Raw genomic sequence first — 21956 nt, 5'->3', positions numbered from 1 at the left:
AACCGCTCAGTGCGGGGAGACACCAGGGACCACTTCCCGCCGGCCCCAGGTACCCACAGGAGCCCCGCAGTGCCAGGCACCCTGGCCCAGCCTATAGGCAGGGAAACCCGGGACGGGGGGTGTCGCAGCCAGCACAGCCCGCGGAAACAAGCGGGTACCATCGCCCCGCCTCTGCCTCAGCCTGTCACCCTGAGCATATCAGCCCAGACTCACCGCTGCTGCAGCCACCCTCCCAGGGCCCTCAGTCGGGGTCGCGCTGCCCACTCCTCCTTGCAGGGTGCAGCCAACAGGTTTGCAGGACAGGTGTGGCGCAGAGGGGCGGACACTGGCCAGCTCACCTGATCAGCGGGTTCCTGCGGCCAATCAGAGCAGCCCGCCACTGGGACTTGTCCAGGAGACTTCCCAGTCTGGTTTCAGAGCTTCCCAGGAACCCAGCCCTGAGTACTGCCTGGAAGTATAGGAGCTTGCACCCTGGGCCGCCAGGGTCCAGGCAGGGCCAGCACCACTTCACTGCCAGCAGCATCCCCAGCTCTTCCTGTGAGCCAAGCTTGGCCTCACCCTCCTGCACCCCACTCCTTCTCCCCCCCCACCCAGGAGCTCCTGCACAGCTGGTGCTGGATGCAACTGGCCAAGAGAACATGGAGTCCACAAATAAAAATACAATGACAAGTGTATATAAAACCGCCAGTGTGCATTGGACTTTTCAGTTTTAAAAGTTTGTGAAGAGGAGGAACATAGCAGCATTCAACTTGCCCATATTGTGTATTAATCAATGCATTGAACCAAAATTTGATTGTACACCTAGCAAATGCTAGGCCCTGTTGAAACAGGGATACATTTACTAAAATCCTTGCTCTCTTGCTTGTATCCTATTTGGAAGATATATGCCTTAGGTGAACAACTCCATAATATTATAGAAAGGAATAAAACAGGCGAAAATAGAGAATAATAACATGCTTTCTACACACACATATACTCAGATTCAGAAAGATAGGGATATATATGGATGTACTCATACGAGCATACACATATACATAACTACATATAAGTATATACATATTCTGATATGCAAATGTGTACTAAATTGACTAATGAGGTGAGCACAGACAGAAGTGATTGAGAATGGACACACACCGGGACATGATAAATTATATAGGACTCTAGTCATTCACCCACATGAGGACATGCATAGGACTGGTTGACAAAGGCTCAATAGCTATTTGCAGATGATTATATGAAATAATATTCTATGAAAGGAACTCCAAGGAAAGGAAACAAGAGACATTTTTGGTTGCCATTGTTGCTGTTTATTGTTTTCTTTTCCTTTTGTCTTCTTTGTTAGTTTGTTCATGCTTGGGAGAGTAAGAGAAGGCATATAAAGGGCCAGAAAGAATGAACAAATATAACAGTGTTACTCACTAGACACTATATGGAATATGAACTGGATATCTTGTGGTTGGGGACAGGAGGGAGGCATTGGGAGAGAGAGAGGAAAAGGGAGAAATGGTACAAAAAGAATTGTACAAATTACTCATTACCTGATTCATGTAATTATAATCTTCTGTATATAAACTATACAATAACAATTTTTTAAAGAAAAGGCATTTAAACAAGTAAAAGCCAAACCTTAAGGACATATATTTCAAGGAGGAAAATGGTTTGGTTAAAAGTTTTTCAAGTAATTGAAAATCAGCTTTCTGAGTTGGAAGAATAAAACTTGAACAGAGTCAGAATTTATATAAATTCTTAGAATTCCAGAACAATAGGTCTTGCAGAGGACATGGGAAAAACAGAGTAATTTGCTCCTCACTTTTTGTTCTTCTGTTTTAACTTTGCTTTTTTGTTTTGGGGTTTTGTATTTTTGTTTTTCTTGGGGGGGGTTGTTGGTGACCATCCCTGAGCCTTAAAGTTCTTTTGTTTCAGTGGGGAATAGCTATGATACTAGCTCCTGATACTTATTACCTTGTTAGGAATTAAAACCTATATGATGCTTTTTCAACATCTTCCATCTACTTTGGAAATGTTTTTAATGGGCATTTACTGAGTACTTAGTGTAAGTTCATCTTGTGGAACAATTATCTATTTCTTTGTGTGTTTGTTTATGCTCTACTGTGTTTGAGTTCAGGGTTCTAGCTTAGGAGACAGGTGTTGTATTGTGTGAGCCATGCCTCCAGGCTGATTTTTTATTTTTTTAAGAGTATATGTAATCCTGTACATAACAGGATAACAATAAAGTAAATCTTTTTTTAAATAAAAAGAGCTATTAAATCTGTTGTTAAATTCTATCCTATTTCTCAAAAGTCTTGAATAATTTCAAATGGTACCATGTCCTTCTTTCTCACTCTTTCCTTCTTTCTTTTATCCTTCCTTCCTTAATTATCTTTCTTTAAAATAAACCTCTGAATCAATGACAAACAGATAGAGAGGGAGGAAAGGGAAGCAGGGACAAATAGGTACCTGAGAGATAAGCAAGGGAAAAGGCAGGGGAAAAGAGGAAGAAGACATGAGGCAAACCTCACAGCTGTTTGGTGACGTCAAATACAACATGTGTGTGTCACAAAGGGTAGCACAGACAACACAACACAGTGACCAGTCCAGGAAGGAAACCAGATCAGTCTTCTGATCTGACATCATTCAGTTTCAGAAAGGCTGGCGTGAGAGATGTACGTCAAAGAATGCCTGACTTTTTCCAACAACTCAATTTACCAAAACATAGTGGCGCTTCTGAAAGGCCTACCTGCCTTCAGGGTAAGATGTCTTGCACAGAAGTCCTGGCAGGATTGTGTGAGCCTTCTCACTCTTGACTGTACGATAAATGTGACAAATGAAAGAATGAAAGGAGCATTAGAATGATATAAAAACACACTTTGTCCTTTGAGCTACAATCTCACATATATGAAATTAGGATGGAAAAAGAATTCTCAGGCTACAAATATGTCCTTTAAAAGGTGAATAAGCACAGGATGAGTGTGGAATTGTGCAGATTGCAAGCACAGGCCATTTTTATTTTCTTCTTTATGCTTTCTTGAATGTGCAAAATTGTAAATGGCAATCACACTTCCTTTAACAATAACAAAAAAGTGACATTACGTTGAAAGATTCACTATAGCCTTTACAGCAGAATTGTTTTGAGACAGGGTCTGCTAATTAGCCAAGGCTCAAAGAAACATAGGTCCCATGGTTTCCCCTATTTGTAATAAATAGTATATTTCCGGGACAAGCAGAAAAGGTCAAAAGTTATGTACATATGACCAGATAAGATGATGTTAAGCAAAATTAACCCCAAGATAGGAACACAAGGGGTTTATCTTTCTTGCTATTGTTTCTAATGTATTTATAATATACCATGTGATTATTTTTGTTTCTTTGCATGTTCCTCCCACCCGATATTAACCCTGTCTTCACTGTATTTGATGTCAGTGCCCTGAATCTTGTATATACAATTTTCGAATTTGGAGAGGGAAAGGGAAAGAACAAAATGCTTAAATAGGGATATAGGTTGACCCATTTTAACAATGAAATGTAAAAGATACTATGTTGAAAAATAAACTTTACAATTTATGTGGGACAGGGATGGGGAATGTATTTGTGGAGGTGGGAGGGAAGGGATGGTAGGGGAAAAACAAAGGAGGGGGTAACAATGCTTGATAGGAAATGTACTCATTACCTTGCTCATGTAACTGTAGCCCCTCTGTACAGTATTTTTACAATAAAAACATTTTTAAAAACTACTATATTAAGACGTTCATAGTTTTCAACAATCATATGACTTTCATTCCTTATACATGACATATTCCAGAATGTAAGATTCAGAAAGAGTAAAAAAGATAATAAGCTACAAAAAGATAACAGTTGTGGCTACATGCAGTTATTTAACTGTAATTAAGGGAACAAATATTTGCTATTCTTGCATTTTAAAAGCACATGACAGAAAAACTTACCACAGTCATGTTTGCCTCAGGATTCACAGCTGACACCTTCTCTCTGCTCCCCTGGGAGTACAGAATCCCAAGGACCAAACAGACCATGAATTCTAAACAGTACATTCTAATCCCCAAAAGTAATTAATGTTTACAGTTCTGGAATTTCACTACTGCTTACTGTATGCACAAAAACTTTAAGGAAAGCAGAACCCTATGAAAAAAATAAAGGCAATTTACTTTCCTAAGAAAACTCCTGTCCAGTTAACATGTGAGCTTTGGAGCCCAGCACACCCACTAAGTAACTCACCACAAATTTAAAGGGTGCCGAGAGAAATAACAGAGTGCAGGACTTATACTTGGACAGGGTGAGCAAAAGGAAGAGGCAACAATATGCCAGAGCTGGCTAATTTCCTATGTTCCCCCTTTCAAGTGGAATTCAAATTTTTCATATTCTTTCAGGCACTATGAGCCCTTACCTCTTACTACCTACTCAGTCATTGACTTAAATTCTATGACAAGATTCAAGTTTGTTACATGAGTTGGAAAAATAAGTGAAAGAAAAGAGCTTAAAGAGAAACAGGGAGAAAGGATTCAATTACTCTTTCTCCTTCTAGAAAGCTCCAACCACCAGCTGAGGACATTCTAGTTTCTGACAGGTTTGACTCAATATACACACACACACACACACATGGACATTCTAGTGTCTGACAGGTTTGACTCAATATCACAGTAAAGCAAAGACCCCTGGACACTGAGGATGACACTCTTGGGACATGCAAATGCTGGGGTGGGGGGGGGGAGAAATGTTGCCTCTCTAGCACAGACCATGTACAAGCAAAATAATAAATATACTCTCTTAAAAAGATGTGTGCACACAGGCCAGAATAAAGATTTATGTAGAAATACTTATAAGCACAGCATTTTAGATAAAAACTTGGGAAAATTCAAGTGTTCTAAATGTGTGAATAGATAAAAATATACAGATAAACAAATTCTTCTGTAAAGAGGAATTAATTCACATGGACAAACAAAGAAGTTACTATATAAAATAAGTCAAATGAGAGACAGACAAGAGACAGACAGACAGACAGACACACACACACACAAGAGAATCAATATGGTTTAATCTCACTCATAGGAAACTTTGGGAAATAATCTACATTGAGAGAAAATGGATTATTGCCATGGAAACAAGGGGCAGGAGGAAAGGCTTACCAAGGGGCACACACCAGAAATATTTTGGGGAGGGTATGATAGAGGTGTGCAATAATGTACAATTGCACACATTATAGTAAAACTCCAAAAGATCTATATTGTGACTGCTATAGGATCCTAATAGTATCTCAACACTGTTGTTGTAAAAGTAAAAGCTATACTTAAACTCACTATTATACATGATATAAGAAGGTGGTTCTTGGATTAGAAAAGTCATCCAACTGCCATCTTCTGATGAAAGCCACCCTGGAGTTATTTTTCCAGGCAATAATGAACTTCAAACCTCCAACAAGGAGTCACATTATCTCAACTCTGGATTGGCCACATAAACTCATTGCTTTTAATTCTGAGTATACCTTTTACTTATTTATTTTTCTGGCGCAGCCATCAAACCCAGGGCCTTGTGGATATTAGGTAAAAGCTCTACCACTGAACTACATATTTACCCAGGGAAGGTCTGCACAGTACTGGCCTATCTTTTATCCTAACTTCAACTTACCCAAAGTCCTTTAAGACTACAGAAAAACATGTTCATTGAAAAGGAAAAAAGTAGGGTTATTGCTACAGTTCAAAATTAGCATCTCTCTGGGGCTGGGAAGTGGCTCAGTGGTAGAGTATTTGCCTTGCAAGCATGAGGCCATAGGTTTGATTCCTCAGCACCACATAAGCATAAAAAGCCGGAAATGGAACTGTGACTCAAGTGGTAGAGTGCTAGCCTTGAGCTGAAGAGTTGAGGGACAGTGCCCATGCTGAGTTCAGGCCCCACAACAAAAGCAACAAACAAACAAACAAATAAACGAAACAAAACAAAGAAAAGAGCAAGGAGAGGCAGTAAGAGCTTTCATCAGACTCTCCTTAAACCCCTCATTCTTTTCTTCCTGGAACTGGCCCTTGCATACAAAACAGATGCTCAGATAGACAGCAGGATTATTTGGGTCTTGACTTTCCCTTTTCTTCCTCCTTGTTATCACTCTACACCTCCCCAGTGTTCTCCATGAACTCTTTTAAGTGAAAATCAGAAACATTTACTCCAGTTGTAATCCACAACTATCGGATGGGGTAGCCAGATCCCCCACACTCAACACTGTTGAGGAATGGTGACCGTCAATGTTCTATATGATTTCTTTTTGCTTTTGTGTTTCCGCTCCTATGGTTTATACCTTGTCACTGTGTTCAATGTTGGTACCCTGGGGATTGTATATGCGTTTATATGAACTAGGGAAGGGAAGGGGAACAACAAAACAGTGCGACAGCAAACAAAGGGGAAACCCAGGCAACAGCGATTCTCACAAGACAACATGGTGGAAAGGATCTGTACAACTTGGGGTGGATTGGGGGAAAGGGAAAGAGAGAGAAAAGTAAGGGAAGTGCTAACAAATTGTTGTTCTCTGACTATCCCTTCCCTCCCCCACCCCACCACCCAGAAAAAAGAATGGTGACTCTATTGCAACTTTGGCAAGACCACAAAAACGAATACAAAGCCATGGGAATTGTATGGAACTTTATCCTCTATGTGTTCCAGTGTTTGGTGGGAACCATATGAACCATCTTGTTAGCCCAAATTACTACCAATTTGTTAAGATATTTATGTTAAAATACTTGATACATTTGGTAACACTCTGTTCTAAAAAACAACTCGATCTTGGTTCTATTTATCCTGGTAGAAATGGTGCTTGTCTTCTAATCCACAAAATATATCATATAAAAGCAATTAATAAACATACTCAGAAAATTATGATTGACTAAAAGTTGGCTGAGAGGCATAGACTTCATTTTAAGAAACACTAACAGAACATGGACTAGTTAATCCAATCTTTTTGTGCAAAAAAGGGAAAGCTTTTTGAATAGCAGGTAAATCGTCTCCTTGTACAAACTAAGAGCTACAAAACAATGCCTTCATTTTAGATGATTGAACTTAAATCTTTTCTTTTACAATACAAAATTTGTTCATGGAATTGCCATCACTTAGGCATTGACTCTAGACAGAGTTGATGTTGGATACTGTATGACACAGGAAACTCACAGACATTGCTGCTTGTAGATCTCTGTCAATTTGGCAAACTATTGAATATTCCAAGACTTTCCAAGTTCACCAGTTCAAAAAGCATATGTCTCAAATAATTAATGTACATGTGTGAAAACAGAATGAAGCTTGATGAGACTGGCTTGGGAAGCAGGGAGTAGAAATGAAGAAGAGTGAAGGAGAGGATGATTCTGATCAAGGAATGCACATTATGTGTGGATCTGGAAACCACGACAAAAGCAATTGTGCAAACAACTAATACTTACAAAAAGAAAGAAGATAAAAAGGCTTCCTAGGAAGTTGGCACTTGAGGTGTGTGAGGTCCTCTCCTGGACTGGAGGCTTGTGGAGTTAATTGTGTTCAACAAAGATGTTCACAAAAATAGTTGTAAAGAGCGGAGATAGAGGCCAGGTTCTGGTGTTTATGCCTTGAGCTAGGTACTATGGTGTCTGAAATCTGAAATTGTGGTTCAAAACAACGCCAGGCAAAAAAAAAAGTAGGTAAGACTCTTCTCTCTGATTATGAGCAAAAAACCAGAAGTGGAAGTGTGACTAAAGTGGCAGAGCTCTAGACTCAAGCAAAAAAAGCTAAGGGACAGTGTCTAAGCCCTCAATTCAAACCCACTACTGGCACGCACGCACGCACGCACACACGCACACACACACACACACACACACATATTTTAAAAAAGCAAAAAGACCAGAGCTAGAATCCCTGTGAAATTGTCACAGGCCTACGGTGAAATTCTGAGTGTGATTTAATCATGAAGTAAAATGAGATGAATTCAGCCAGGACCTGAAGGTAAGCTTATGTAGCTCCATCCAGGGCAAGAAGGCATGGCCAAAAGCAAACGAGCAATGTAATACAAACTCAGAAAGAGTGGTTATGCAGTATTTTCCTTCTTACATTGGTCTATCCACTTGTCCTTGGAAAAGTTTGGAAAGAAGATAAAAAGGAGAAAAGAGATCTGTGAAAAACATTCCCTTCTCTCTTGTCTCTGTGGGAACCTAGATGACCACAAATTCTCAAGGGATTCTCTGGGTGTTCTCCTGTGACTGGCTCCAAGTAGACAAACCAAGTCACTGACGTCACTGAAGCCACCCTCTGACAAGCTCTCCCTACTACTGGAGAACACAACAAACAGAAATACTCTGTCCCTTTCATTTTTGCCCTACACAGGCATCTGTACTTGGTTGGCCAGGATGCCCTGGTCACAGGAGAAAGAAGGGTTTCCAGGATGACTTATGGCCAGGAAGGAGTTTGGCTTCCTCCTGGGATGCCACCCTCACTGCATCTCACTCTCTTCTGTGGTCTCATGGAAGATCAGATCAGTGCTATGTCAGCTGCTAGGCCCTCCCAGATGTGACCTGTGCATCAAATTTTATTTAACTAAATGGCATGTCCACTCTGATCACACACATATGTCATAGATGCTGACTCTCTATGTCTCCAGCTCTGTTATTAGGCTCAGGATTCACAAAAAGAAATAAGAAATAGAGTCTTACTCAAGTTCAGTATTGAAAGACTATGCATGGCCTCACATCAGTGTTTTGGAGGCTGAAGGCACATGTTAGATTCTAGTTCTAGTGACTTCATATGTTCAAGAAGGGGGTTGGACAGACAGGCCTTGACGTGTGGTTCTGTTGCCTTCTGGGTTCATTAATGCCTAGACTCTACTCATAACTTCATTATGATGGAGCATGCTGATGATGGAGGAATCCGTTTCCAAACAAGGTCTCTTTAGCCTAGATGCCTCTTTTCACTTCTCCATGAGATTTAAAAACAACAACAACAGCAGCCATGGAAAGATTGCAGAAGTGAAGTTCCCAAGGAGGAAGGATTAAGGGGAGAAGAGAAAATCAGAAGTTCTGATAAAAGAAAAAGAATATTCCAACATAAAGAAGCACACACATATACACATAATAAGGCACGCAGGCACACATACACACACATACTTCTTTCAGACCTATGAAGCTGATTTTATTGAAAATCTGAAGTGCAATCTTCAAAATGTTACAAATATTATTCTCCTGGAGGCAGTCAAAGACAAGTACTGTTACTGCAATTGGTAAGTACCTATAACAGGAAGATATATCAAATGTCATTCTGTTCTTCAAACAGTAACACAGATGCTACAGGGAGGCAGGTGAACATGGGGTTCATGATGCAAAGCAAGATTATTAAATATATCAGCAAACCACAATGAAAACAATGAATCCTGAGCTGAGCTTTAATCTGAAATCATTCCTGTGCACTGATTCTATGTGTGAAAATTAACTTGGACGCTTCTCATTGTCTTTGGTGTGTTGGACAAAATCGATCTTAAACGACTAGTTCACAGTTCATTACTTATGGGAGAAGGGTAATGGTTTAGTCTCTCTGCAGAACGTTACTTCAAGTGTATGTTATCAAGTTACTCATCATAATTCAGACTCCGTAAATCTTTAAGCGATTTGTATTTATATAGGTATGTAAAAGTAAGTTTAATCTATATTTGAAGACTCCAGAAAATTATTTTGTTCAGCATGAACCATTATAGTGGGGATACTACTGGATTTGACAATGTACTTACTACAAAAAAACACACAAAGATGTAATTTGATATAGGAGTTCAAGGTGATTACACTGCTAACTTTTCTTTTTAAGTAAAGGTGATAAGAAGTAGGTACATTTTATATTACATTCAACTAAGTCACAGATTATCTATCAAGTATCAACATGACAAATTTCCAAACATGACAATTTGCTCTATGTGAGCATATAAAGGTAACTGTGTAGATTTTAAATTGTGAGGATAAATAGATATTCATAATGACATGGTATCTTTAATAGACTATAAAAATGACAATATAGTTGAGACCCTAACTTCATATATAGCCATAATTAGAAAAAATTTAGCTACTGTATATGCTTCTAATCATATCTAATGAGAATCATTCATCTTTAAAATCATGGTATCTTTCATATAAAAGAACAAAAGATCTTAGAAAATAACTACTCATTTTCCAGCAATTAAGCAAACACCCTTTTCTATGCGTGTCTCTGGCTCTCATTGGTATTCCTTCATCAGATAGATAATTTCATCATATACTCTCCAGGCAGCATTCAAGCCCCAGATAAAGTCAATATGATTGTAATCAGGAATTTCCTTGTGGTACACCAAGTTGGGGATCTGAGTCTGTAAGATATGGACGTCAGTGGCATCTGCCAGCCAGTCTCGAGCCCCATTCCATAAGGCTATGGGCACAGTCATGTTTTTCACATTGTACATGGGAGGGTAACTCTACAATAAAAAAAAAGAAAGAAAGGTTTATTATAGTTTTCAAAACTGCAATAATTACATCTCCCGTAAACACTGTTCAATAAGTCTGAACTGAGAATAACAGATTAAATTTTGAAAATTCCTTTAAGTATTAAAGGAGCCATTGCAAGAACAAAATGAAATCTATACCTGGGCACCAGTGGTTCACCCCTGTAATCCTAACTACTCCAGAGGCTGAGATCTAAGGATGAAGGTGCCAAGCTTCAGCAAGAAAGTCCTTGAGACCATTATCTCTTAATAAGCACCAGAAAAACAGAAGTGGTGCTTGGGTTCAAAGTGGTAGAGTGTTATTTTTATGGAAAAAAGATCAAGGGAAGCATTGTTTTCATGAGATACAGAGGGAGCAACTGGCCCATGTAAGGGGAGACTAAGCCAGAGCCTCCTAGTTTCTCCTTTTTGGAAGGAAGATGCAACCTTGTTTCCTCATCTTTTTTTTTAATTGTTGGTGGGTTGTGGGGCTTGAACTCAGGGCCTAATGCTGACCTGAGCATTTTTCCCTCAAGGCTTGTGAGCTAGCAAATTGAGCCACAGTGTCACTCCTAGTTTTCTGGTAGTTATTTCAAGATAAAAGTCTCAAAGACTTTCTTCAAGGGAAGGCTTTGAATCATGATCCTCTGGTCTCAGTCTCCTAAATTTGTAGGATTACAGACAAGAAACATGGCACCAGCTTCTCATCTTTAAGTCAAAGAGAACCATGTCTAACTCACAGGGATGCTGTGAGAAGAAAATAAGAAAACACAGATCAAGTAGCTCACACATTAGTGTACTTGACGCTTAAAGATGCTAATTCTGTCTGTGAGGGGAAGTGCTTACATAATGTCCAAGAACCCACGGCTTGCACAACTGCAATATACGTGGAACTACTTGAGTCTACAGTGTCTGTGCTCATGCCCGCTCTGAATAATGTGTGCCTCTTATCTAGAGTCACCCAAAGGATGGAGAAAGAAAGGCCAGTCCACAACACCACCTGCAAACCTGTGAGCTTCTGGAGAGGACAGAGGGAAATCAAATACCACCTAGGCATTCCTTAGTAGCTAAGCACAGCCACAATCTCAGTAAGGTAGGCTGCTTTCTAGAGGTGTTATTAGGGGGTCCATTTACTTTCAAAGACAGAAATCTTTACCTGGTTGTAGTGTAGGTAGTTTTTGGCACTGCTTCCCCAGTCAAAGGCTTGAAACTTGTTAACTTTTGAAATCTAAGAGTAAAATAAAAAAAACAAATTGACATATCATCAGAGATCACTGGATTAAGCCAAGTCATCAGAATTGAGGAGCTGGGTTGCCACTGCTCACTAAATTGCAAATTAGCTGCCCATCTGCCTCAAAGGCTCAGACTTACTCCTTGCAACTCTGGGAGTGCACACACACCCCAGATCATAGAAATTTGGTCTTTCTGACATAGAGTCTATCAAGTAGCAGTTCAAAACACTCAGAAATGATGTGGAATGTTGCTGTTAGGATATGTGAAGTAAACAAAAGATGATAATCTGAAATGTGACTGAGGGGGATTGTGAGTGCCTAAAAGAAGAGCATGAGTGAACAACAGGACTTTCAAAGGCCCAGGCCATGGCTTAAATTCTAAGTGTGCTCTGTCAGCGTGGTAGGAACAATATGCATTCCAGGTGCTCCTCTTCTAAACCACAGCAAACTCTCATATTTAGCCTTCCAGTCTCTACAAGCTAAGAACTTCAGGCCAGGAAATGACTCCTTATAGCTGATCCAAGAGAGGATTCAGGTCAGTAAGTGTTAAAGCCGTATTTCCAATAGACAGGGCTCTGAGGAAGGAGACTAAATGAACAATGATGTCACACATGAGCATATCCCACACTTGATAAGAAGAGGAATCTCCTAGACAGGTTTTTCCAAAATACAGATTCTCAGGAGCAAAATGTTCACAAAAGAACAAGTACACATACATGAGGTACACAACATAACAAGTCTCAACCAATTGTGATGAGTGAAAAAGCCAGACAAACACATAGTATCTGGCGGCACTAAATCTCTAGAAAATGAAAACTAATCTAAAGTAACAGAAAGCAGCACAGCCATTGGGGTTGGAGAAGAACAGAGGAGAAGGTATTGCAGAAGGACATAAGGACACTTTGGAGGGCTGATGCTATGTTCACTCTCTTGATTGACACAGGGCTTGCAAGTGTACACCTATGGCAAAATGTATCAAGGTGTGTAGTTTGAGGATCATAGTATCATTGAAACTTCAATAATGCTGTTAAAAATCAAAAATACCCCTTCGTATAACTACTTCATAATAATATTACATAAAACTAGTATAAATTCTCCAGTGTAAGTGCATCTGATTTGTGCATACACAGGAATCTATTTTTGTTTTAATACGTTTAAGTAATTGTGAAAAGGGGTTACAATAATGATTAGAAGTACAATGCATCTTTTTTTTGTCAGTCATGGAGTTCAATATCAGGGCCTGGGAACTGTCCCTGAGCTCTTTTGCTCAAGGGTAGTGCTCTACCACTTTAAGCCACAGTTCAATGTCTAGTTTTCTGGTGGTTAATTGAAAATTAGATTTTCACGGGAACTTTTCTGCCTAGACTGGCTCTGAACCTTGATTCTTAGGTCTGAGCCTTCTGAGTATCTAGGATTACAATGTGAGCCTCCAGAGCCCAGCAAAAATATATGTTACTCTCTCATCCTATTATTCAACCATAAGTGGCTATTTAAAAAACTTGCAATTTTAGACATTACCATAAACTCAAATCCCATTATTTTACTGCAATATTTTATTTAAAAATGTCCTTTTCAAGAGCAATCCATTCTAGTGCTATAATACAAGCCACTCGGGAGGCTGATATTTAACCACTGAGGTTCAAAATCAAGCTGGGCAGAAAAGTCTGTGAGACTCATCTCTAATTCCAGAGCTGAAAGTCGGAGATGGAAGTGTGATTCCAGTGGTAGAAATCCATTCTTAAGCTAAAGAAACAAGCATAAGCTAAAGAGACAACTACAAGATTGAGGCCCTGAGTTCAAGCCTCAGTACCAAAACACACACACACACACACAGAGAGAGAGAGAAAGTGATTCTGCCTGCCTGCCTGGTGGTTGGAAATTTTGATGTAAAACACTTATAGTACCATCTTTTTGAGCTTCACAGTAACTTGCTTTATATTTAAAATAAAGTTCCCAGGGGGGCGGAAACTTTTCCAGAGTTGGACATAAGCTCTGAAATAATGTTAAGGAAAAGGGGAAAAACAGTAGAAGAAAAGTAACCTACTTGTACATCTACTGCTGTGTTAAGGTATATACCAGAATGCAGAGACATCTCCTAACTCTAAATACACATCTCTAAATACACATCTGTGAATAACTATAGAAAAATTATTACATTAAAAGATAATGCTCCTATTTTGCTAATATATGATCTGGAACAGATCTGCATTACTTCAGTGATAAAAAATAAGCAAAACTCTATTTGCAAAGTTAGTGATTCCCCTCCCTGCTCATGCTTGGTGTGGTTCTGTTACTCACTGACATTCTAAACATATCCTTTCCACAGCTGACTGTTGAAATAGCAGCACCCTATCTCCACTGCTACTCCAAAATCATGCTTTATGAAACAACACAGGAATAAAATAAACCTGTGAATCAATGACAGACAGATGGAGAGGAAGAAAAGAAAAGCAGAAGTAAATAGCTAACTGAGAAGTAAAGAAAGGACAAGGCAGGGGAAGAGAGGAAGATGACACAAGACAAACCTCAGAGCTGTTGGATGATCTCACATGTAACATGTGTGCATCATACAGGGAAACACAGACAACACAAACACAGTGACCAGACCAGGAAGGAAACCAGATCAAACTTTTACATAGAATGTCTTTCAGTGTGACAAGCTGGAGAGAGAGGTACATGGATGGATACTTGCAATTTTCCAACAACTGGATTTTCCCATACAAAGTTGCCCTTCTGAAAGGCCTACCTGCAACCAGTGTAACATATCTTGCACAGAAGTTCCAGCAGTACTGTGTGCCACATAGACATCAATTCTTGACTGTACGATAAACATGACAAATTAAAGAATGAAAACAGCTTTAAGGTGATACTGAAAATCAAAACATTTTGTTTTTTAAAGAATTAAAAACTACAATCTCAAATATAAGAGATTAGGATGGAAAGAGAATGCTCTGACTATAACTATGTCCTCTAAAATATGAATAAGCATGGAGAGTGTGGAAGAATACAGCTTGCAATCACGCACAATTGTTAATTTCTTCTTTATGCTTTCCTGAACTTGCAAAATTGTAAATGGCAATAAGACTACCTTTACCAATAAGAAAAAAGTGATATTAGTCTGAAAAATTCAGACAGCCATTACTCCAGAATTGCGGTTTTGAGAAAAGGTCTCCTAGGCAGCCTAGGCTGGCATCAGACTTATGACCCTTCTGCCTTAGTGTCTCACATCCTGAAGTTACAGAGGGTAGCCACAATGCCTGACACTTAAAACCTATTTTCAAAATTTAGCATTGTAAAGTGCATATAGGTTTATAAAGAAAAGGTTATTTCTGTATTTCTGGCCAAAGACTTGCATTTAATAAAACAAGTAAATACATATCGAATATATATGTACATATATCCACATATATGAATTGTTATATATGTGTGTGTATGTGTATGTGAAGGTAGGAGTATATATATAATGAAAACTCAAAACTGGGAAACACATATTTGTTAAAAGAAATATGCAAATATAGTGGCTTAAATTGTGGCAGATCCTCATATGCAATTCTCCACAGAAGATAAAAACAACCATGAGGACACATGCAACCATACTCATTTACTGAAAAGCACTTTTGGTCATCTTGAAAGAAAGGCCCTTCAGAGCTCTAACAAGGTCATTGCTGTGTCTCCCACATCATCCAAATTAAGCACATTGCAAGATCAAAACCACTAAGTGTTTAAATCTATTCTGAGTATCACTATACATACCATATTTAAATTCATCCCATCAAATCCACTCACGAGAAAAATTAAATTTTCACAAAGCTCCTTCAGAATTGCATGGGTACAAAAATGGGTACTCAACCACTTTGTGACTGGATTCTCAGGAAAGAATTCTTTGTGCCCAAGTACGTCCTACAAAATATAAAGAATCCCAAGATTAACTCAGCATTTCCTGCTGGGATGGAAGCTTCCACAACTCCCTGCAGAAGCACAGACACACAAATATCCCTCCCAGTAGCCTCAGGAGCAAAATGGAGACTAGCTGATATTCAAGTGAGTATATACAACAAGTATAGATATGTTAGAGACATGGAATTCAGTTTTAAGAGTGAAATAAAGAAAATTGAATACATTTAGAACAGACTTTTATAAAGGACAAGAGCCAGGACCCTTGGCCCCAGGGTAAACCCCAATTAGTTTTCTGTGATGAATGGTAGTGACTTCTGGACAGTCAGCGCTGGGACTGGTCAGCGCTATCCTAGTCCTGCGTGCATGTACACCAAGAGGAGCCACAGAGGGTTTTGTTCCATAATGATAAAACATGGGTAATGCAAAATGTAACATTTTAATCATTTTATGTGTTTAGTTGCAGCAACTGTAGTCACACTGTTATGCATCAATCACCATTATCCATTTCCAGAACATTCTCAGCCGCCTACTCTCAAACTCTGTTCCCAGTAATTACACTGTCTCATCCCCATCCTCCTGCTCCCATTGTTGCATGCTTTTATAAGAAAAGCTTTACTGAAGCACAGCCACATTATCTGTTATCATTGGCTATTTTTATTCCATAATGGTAGAATGCAATTCTTACAGAAAAAAAATCCAGGTGACCTATCCAATAGTTTAGAAAATAATTATCAAACACTGGTCTACAGTATCCCAAACCAGTGGTCAGAAAATCAGTACTGATAAGGCACTACCAGAGACATTATTCATTTCTTAAGACATAGTGGGCAACAGGAAATGGGGAAATCTCTTTTTATATTCAAATCAAACCTCTCTCTTGCTCATGTCTACCTAGAAGGACAAGTAGGAAAGGAACACAGGTTTAAATTTATAGCTTTGTTTAAAAAAATAGACAGAGTCCTTAACTGCCAGTATTTTTGAATGGCCTTGCTTGGATTTTTGTAGAAGAATCAAGTGAAAATAGACATCCTTAAGGAAAGAGGTAATGTGGACATGGAGATAGATAGGAACAGAGGCAAACACCAAGAGAAGAGAAATGCAGAAATTGGAATGATGCTTCCACCAACAGGAATGGCCAAAGATTGCCAACAACATGAAACACATTTGTCGTCATAGTCTAGCAAACTAATATAATTGGGAATATAAAGATAAATGGGCAGATCTCCAGAGGGCAAGGGCCACCTGCTCAGCTTTAATGATTACAGTGTCCTTTAACAACCTCAGTGGTACAGGGAATAGTTTGGTACAGTGACTATGAGACTGGAATTTTGGCCAGAAAACAGCATATTCCCTTAGTCCAAATTTCCTTTTAAAAGAAATTGGAATATATCCTTCAATAATGATGATAAGCATACCACGATAAAAACTCAAACCAGTGATAGTTACTTATTATCATTATCCAGTATTACGCACTATACATAATTGCATTGCTCGACTTTTAGTGAGGACTGTGAATGTAGTTGGTTGGTTTACACTAGCATCACCAGTTAGGCTGACCTTCAAATTCACTAGGTGACAAGAAATATTCGGCTCTATTATGATCTTACAGGGGTGCCACCCAATATGTGGTCCCTTATTGAATGAAAGCTCATTACATGCTGCATGATCATGTAAATACCTGGACAAGATTTCAATTATGTACATGCTTGTGTAAATGGATAAGGCATCTAATGCAAGAATTAAGGGCCTTCTGTTTTCAGAGAGCTTAAAACAACTTCTCTTGACCGCTATATCCTCCTTGTATAGAACGTGGAACTGCAAAGACAGTGGCTGAGGGCTGATGTGTTTGGTGGCCACATTGGAGAATATAATTAAACAACATCTTTATATCATCATCCTGTGCTGAGGGCTGGGCCTGTGGAAATGGTGCACATCCTGTCTCCCGTCTCCCATCTACTGTTGTGCAAGAACTCATGTCCCTGAATAAAATGCTAGCATCGCTCATGTTTAAATAATATTTCCTCTGTACTGGATAGAGAGCTGGACTAACATGTTAGTTATGAGTACTCACGGCTGCAGTATTCACAAATGCTACGCCTCCAAGGCCCCCAGCCATAGCAAGTAGTGGTGAAGGAAAGAAGAGAAACCCATTGTTCTGCTAAGAGCAAACCCAGGGAAGGACAGCAGAGTCTCCCTCCAAGGAGCAGTGCTTCAATCTGAAGAGGAAATCTGTCGGGAAGAGAAAGAGGGGGGCAAGCCGTGTACCTCAAAGAAAACTTCGGGGAGGATTCTTAACTTCATTATAGGACTGGAACTGAAAACCAGTGAAACCACAGGAGCCAAGGCATAGAACATTTTGATTTTTTTGGCCAGGTCAGGCATCTGTGAAAATCCAACAAAACCTGTAGGAACAAAAGGAAGATAAGAGGAATTCCGTCTTCTAGGAATTTCCTCCTCAGAAAAGACAGGAGAGATCTAGCATCACTTGTGAGGTCCTCCAGAAACAGCCAGAGAAGGGTGGAGAGATACCACCCTGAGGAAGCAGAGCCTCTGAAATGGGGCCCTGGACAGCTGCACACATGGAATTTAATCAAACTGGAAAACATGAGGCATTGCTAAGTGCTTTTATTGAGTCTAAACTTAGACATGCATAGGATGAAATCAAGAATGAGCAAACCCCAAAATCTTTCTGTATTCTTTAACAATGTAAATGTAAGTCTATAACATTTCCTGAGCTCTGCTCTAAATCTTTTGAATCCCCTGGCCCTCCCTTCATCCCTAATTTACAGATTCAAACAGGTCCAAACATTTAGAATTCCCTACAGTGTCATTTAGCTTTCTCTCTGGTCAGTTCTTGCAACTTGGTCTGAGAATGTCACTTTAGAAAACACTGGAGCATCACAAGTAAACTGTCCATTAAAGAAGAAGTATAAATGAAGAATGATGTCCAGTCACATTTTCCTGAACATGAGAAAATTTAACTCAATATATCAGTATGACTAAAAGCATTCATAGTTGTCACAGGAGGGTATCATACAGAGAGCATGTGATATACAGACAGAATTGTTAGTCACTAATCACAAAGAGGATTATTAATTGAATCATGAGGCTGGTCCTTGGACTTTCATTAGAGAAATTTGCTTGTTACAATGATAGACAGTTTGTATTTTCTTTAAAGTTTACTATATTTTATGCTACAAAAACATGCTCATTTTATGACCAGCATAACATAAAATATACATATGGATTTTAAAAATTGTAAATAAAGTCTAACCTGTCAGATTTTATTCTTCTTAAATTTTACCTCTTTCTTTTCCCCCTTCTTTCTCCTTATTCATTTATTTATTTACTTACTTACTCAAATTTTATGTACTGAGGATATCCCAGAGCTTTGTATAAGCTAAACAAGTGATCTATGACTTGGCCACATCCCTAATCCCTCCACTGAACTTTAAAAGTTAGTCTATCCTCTTATTTCCACTTTGAAGTCTCTGACCTTAGAAAACTTCCATTTCTTCAACCTTCTCACATCCTTATATTTTTTAACAGGAAAAATACATGAGAGGATGTGGCTTAGATTAATAGTTTCAGTTTGAAGAGAACCATATATACTGTAATTAGAAATTTATAGCAATTTCTAAGTTTCCATATAAAACCAAATATGAAAATCTTTTTGCCCTTCTATGATTTCTTCTTGACATTTTAAAAAAGAACTGTATTTGAACTTTGTGGCTTTCTTATGTTTCTCTTATAAAAACAACCTAAACTCCATAGTATATCCATTCTATCAACTTCCAGTCTTTACTGCATACATACCGATGGTGGTGCCTTGAGAATGACCCACATAATACAACTGCTTTTGGCCAGTTTTATTCAGAATGTAGTCAATGGAAGCTGGGAGATCATATTTTGCCATCTCATCAAAACTAGAATCCAAAAACAAACAAACAAACAAGATCTTGTTCATTGAACAGTTGCATAAATACAGAAATACTAAGCTTGGAACTTGAACTATTGTCACATATTGAACTGGATACGACAGTGCTGAGCTCAGGAAACTGAACTTTACCTAGGATGACAGAACATCCTTGGATTCCACTGCATATGTGCTTCTCAAAAAGAACAATTACCCTAAACTTTCTCTATACCTTCTGCTTGTCTACTTGGTTTCATCCATGTTGCTGCATAAAAATGTAGTTGCTCAGTCACATTTTATGTTGTTACTACACCACACTCTCATTGCCCATTTAGAATACTCATCTGTGGCATGTATTTAGGTAAATTCCAGACTTTCACTATCATGAACAGGTGACAATAAGCGTTTTCTGATATATGCCTTTTGGTAAAAGTTCTTATTCATGGATTTCATGTCATCAGAGAAACTCTGGTTGTATAAATAGAAGTCAAAACTAGAGATGACCATTGCTAATACCTCCAGCATCAAGCTGTAGCACCAAAGCAGGTAGGTGGAAGTAGGGTCTGTGTGTGTGTGTGTGTGTGTGTGTGTGATGTGGCTGTGTGGCTGTGTGTAGCATCACAATCAGAGGAGCCAAGTGTTCTCATATATTTTACAATAGGCCAGGCTCTGGTCTGTGAGGTTCTTTACCTGTATCTTCTACTATCAGCCTTCTATAAACCTTATGAGATAGACGTTCATTAGTCCATGTCATAAATAATCAGATGCCAGGGTTTATATTATGTATCCAGTGTCATATGGCACCGATTGGTGGATTCAGAAGGAAGAACAGAAAATAGATTCTAAAAGGAAGAAAAGTGAACATCTGGCAAATGTGTTTGTGGAGGAGAGGAACAGTAGCTGACTCCAAAGTCCCATACCACAAAGAATGCCAAAATTCCCAGCTGAATGTCATTATGAATGTAATTGTTTCTCTAATTTAACTTAATATTCATTATTAAATTCCTGGTAAGGTTTACAACTTCAGAGTTATTTATGGAAGGACTCTTCTGCTGAAGTCCTGGATATCATTCGGCTTTTTAGGTGTCACAGAAATGAACTCAAGTCATAATCAACTGCAATGTACCTGAAAGCCCAGAATTCATCCTGAGAAACTGAGAGAGTCTTGTGTTTCCGAGACCACGTGTTTCCTCTACTGTTCCCCATCCACACATCAAAACCAGCATCAGCAAGCATGAATCCCAGGCTGTTGTTGTCGGTGTTTGCAACCCAGTTACTGGAATCGGCTAACACACCATGCTGAAGGTAGACAACTGGTTTGGGAACTGAAAAACATTCATGTTTAAGGATAGAAAGTATAAGTTTCACAACAAACATGATGTCTTGATGACCACAAAATTGTTTTAGAAATACCAAAACAAACAAAGAACTTGAAATAAATTAAAATAGGAGTGAGCCCAGCATCAGTTACTCATGCCTGATATCAGAGCTACTTAGGAGAAGATCTGAGGATTGCAGTTACAAATCAGCCTGGACAGAAAAAATCCCTGTCACATTCTTATCTCCAGTGAACCACTCAAAAGCTAGAAGTGGCACTGTTGCTCAAGTTATAGCACTAGTCCTAAGCCCAAAGATGTTCAGGGAGTTGGCCCAGGCCTTCAGTTCATGCACCACAACTAAAAAAAAAAAGTATTGAAATGGAATTTTGCATTTGTATAACACTATAGACGTGGTTTAAAGAATACTAACAAAATAGAACCAAAATTGGATGTGTGTGTATGTATGTGTGTGTTCGTGTGGGGAAGAGGGCATTGGGGAGACTCAAATTCAAGGCCTGAATGCTGTCCTGTAGCTTTTTTGCTTAAGGCTATTGCTCTGCCACTTGAGCCATCGCTCTATTTCTAGCTTTCTGTCAGTTAATTGATTATAAGTGTCTATGAATATGTCTTGACATAAAGAATATATACAGGGGCTGGGAAGGTGGCTCAATGGTAGAGCGATTGCCTTGCATGCCTGAGGCCCTGTGTTTGATTCCTCAGCTCCACATAAGCAAAAAGAAAAAAGCCGGAAGTGGCTCTGTGGCTCAATTGGTAGAGCATTACCCTTGAGCTGAAGAGCTGAGGGACAGCGCCCAGGCCCAGAGTTCATGCCCAATGACCGAACCGCCCCCCCCACCCAAAATAGATTATATACAAAAGGTAGCATAGAGGAAAAGCACTTGCCTAGAAAATGCAACATCTTAGGGTCAATCCCATTACCAAAAAGAAAAGACCAAAAATATAAACATATATACAAAAGATAAAAATCTATGAACATTTTTATGTGATCAGGTTGGCTGTAATTTAAAAGCTATCTAAAGATTTTGGTAAGATTTAAGATTAACACAATAACATAAAATGAGTTCCTCATTCTCTATTAAAATAACTGCTTGTGTAGTATGAACCTTATCAAGAATTGAACA

At 39.0% G+C, this 21956-nt stretch overlaps 2 protein-coding genes across 2 annotated transcripts in view; both read right to left on the bottom strand.

Moving 5' to 3' along the window:
• LOC105986325 (lysosomal acid lipase/cholesteryl ester hydrolase-like) overlaps nucleotides 1–3965 on the bottom strand; it is a 49143-nt gene extending 45178 nt beyond the window's left edge. The window contains exon 1 of the mRNA XM_013017170.1: nucleotides 3942–3965. Coding sequence (XP_012872624.1) covers nucleotides 3942–3950 — 9 coding nt within the window. The 5' untranslated portion in view covers nucleotides 3951–3965. The remainder of the gene's footprint in view (nucleotides 1–3941) is intronic.
• Nucleotides 3966–9623: 5658 nt separating this feature from the next.
• The window catches only part of LOC105986326 (lysosomal acid lipase/cholesteryl ester hydrolase-like), a 63278-nt gene continuing 50945 nt past the window's right edge, over nucleotides 9624–21956 (bottom strand). Inside the window, exons 3-9 of the mRNA XM_013017171.1 lie at nucleotides 20622–20820; nucleotides 19396–19505; nucleotides 17845–17981; nucleotides 15436–15582; nucleotides 14429–14500; nucleotides 11607–11678; nucleotides 9624–10444 (exon numbers count right to left, since the gene is read on the bottom strand). Of these exons, the coding sequence (XP_012872625.1) occupies nucleotides 10211–10444; nucleotides 11607–11678; nucleotides 14429–14500; nucleotides 15436–15582; nucleotides 17845–17981; nucleotides 19396–19505; nucleotides 20622–20820 (971 nt within the window). The 3' untranslated portion in view covers nucleotides 9624–10210. The remainder of the gene's footprint in view (nucleotides 10445–11606; nucleotides 11679–14428; nucleotides 14501–15435; nucleotides 15583–17844; nucleotides 17982–19395; nucleotides 19506–20621; nucleotides 20821–21956) is intronic.

The sequence above is a fragment of the Dipodomys ordii genome, unplaced genomic scaffold (genome assembly GCF_000151885.1).
Source record: "Dipodomys ordii isolate 6190 unplaced genomic scaffold, Dord_2.0 Scaffold34, whole genome shotgun sequence".
NCBI classification, from domain to species: domain Eukaryota; kingdom Metazoa; phylum Chordata; class Mammalia; order Rodentia; family Heteromyidae; genus Dipodomys; species Dipodomys ordii.
This window is presented reverse-complemented; position numbering and strand designations above follow the sequence as displayed.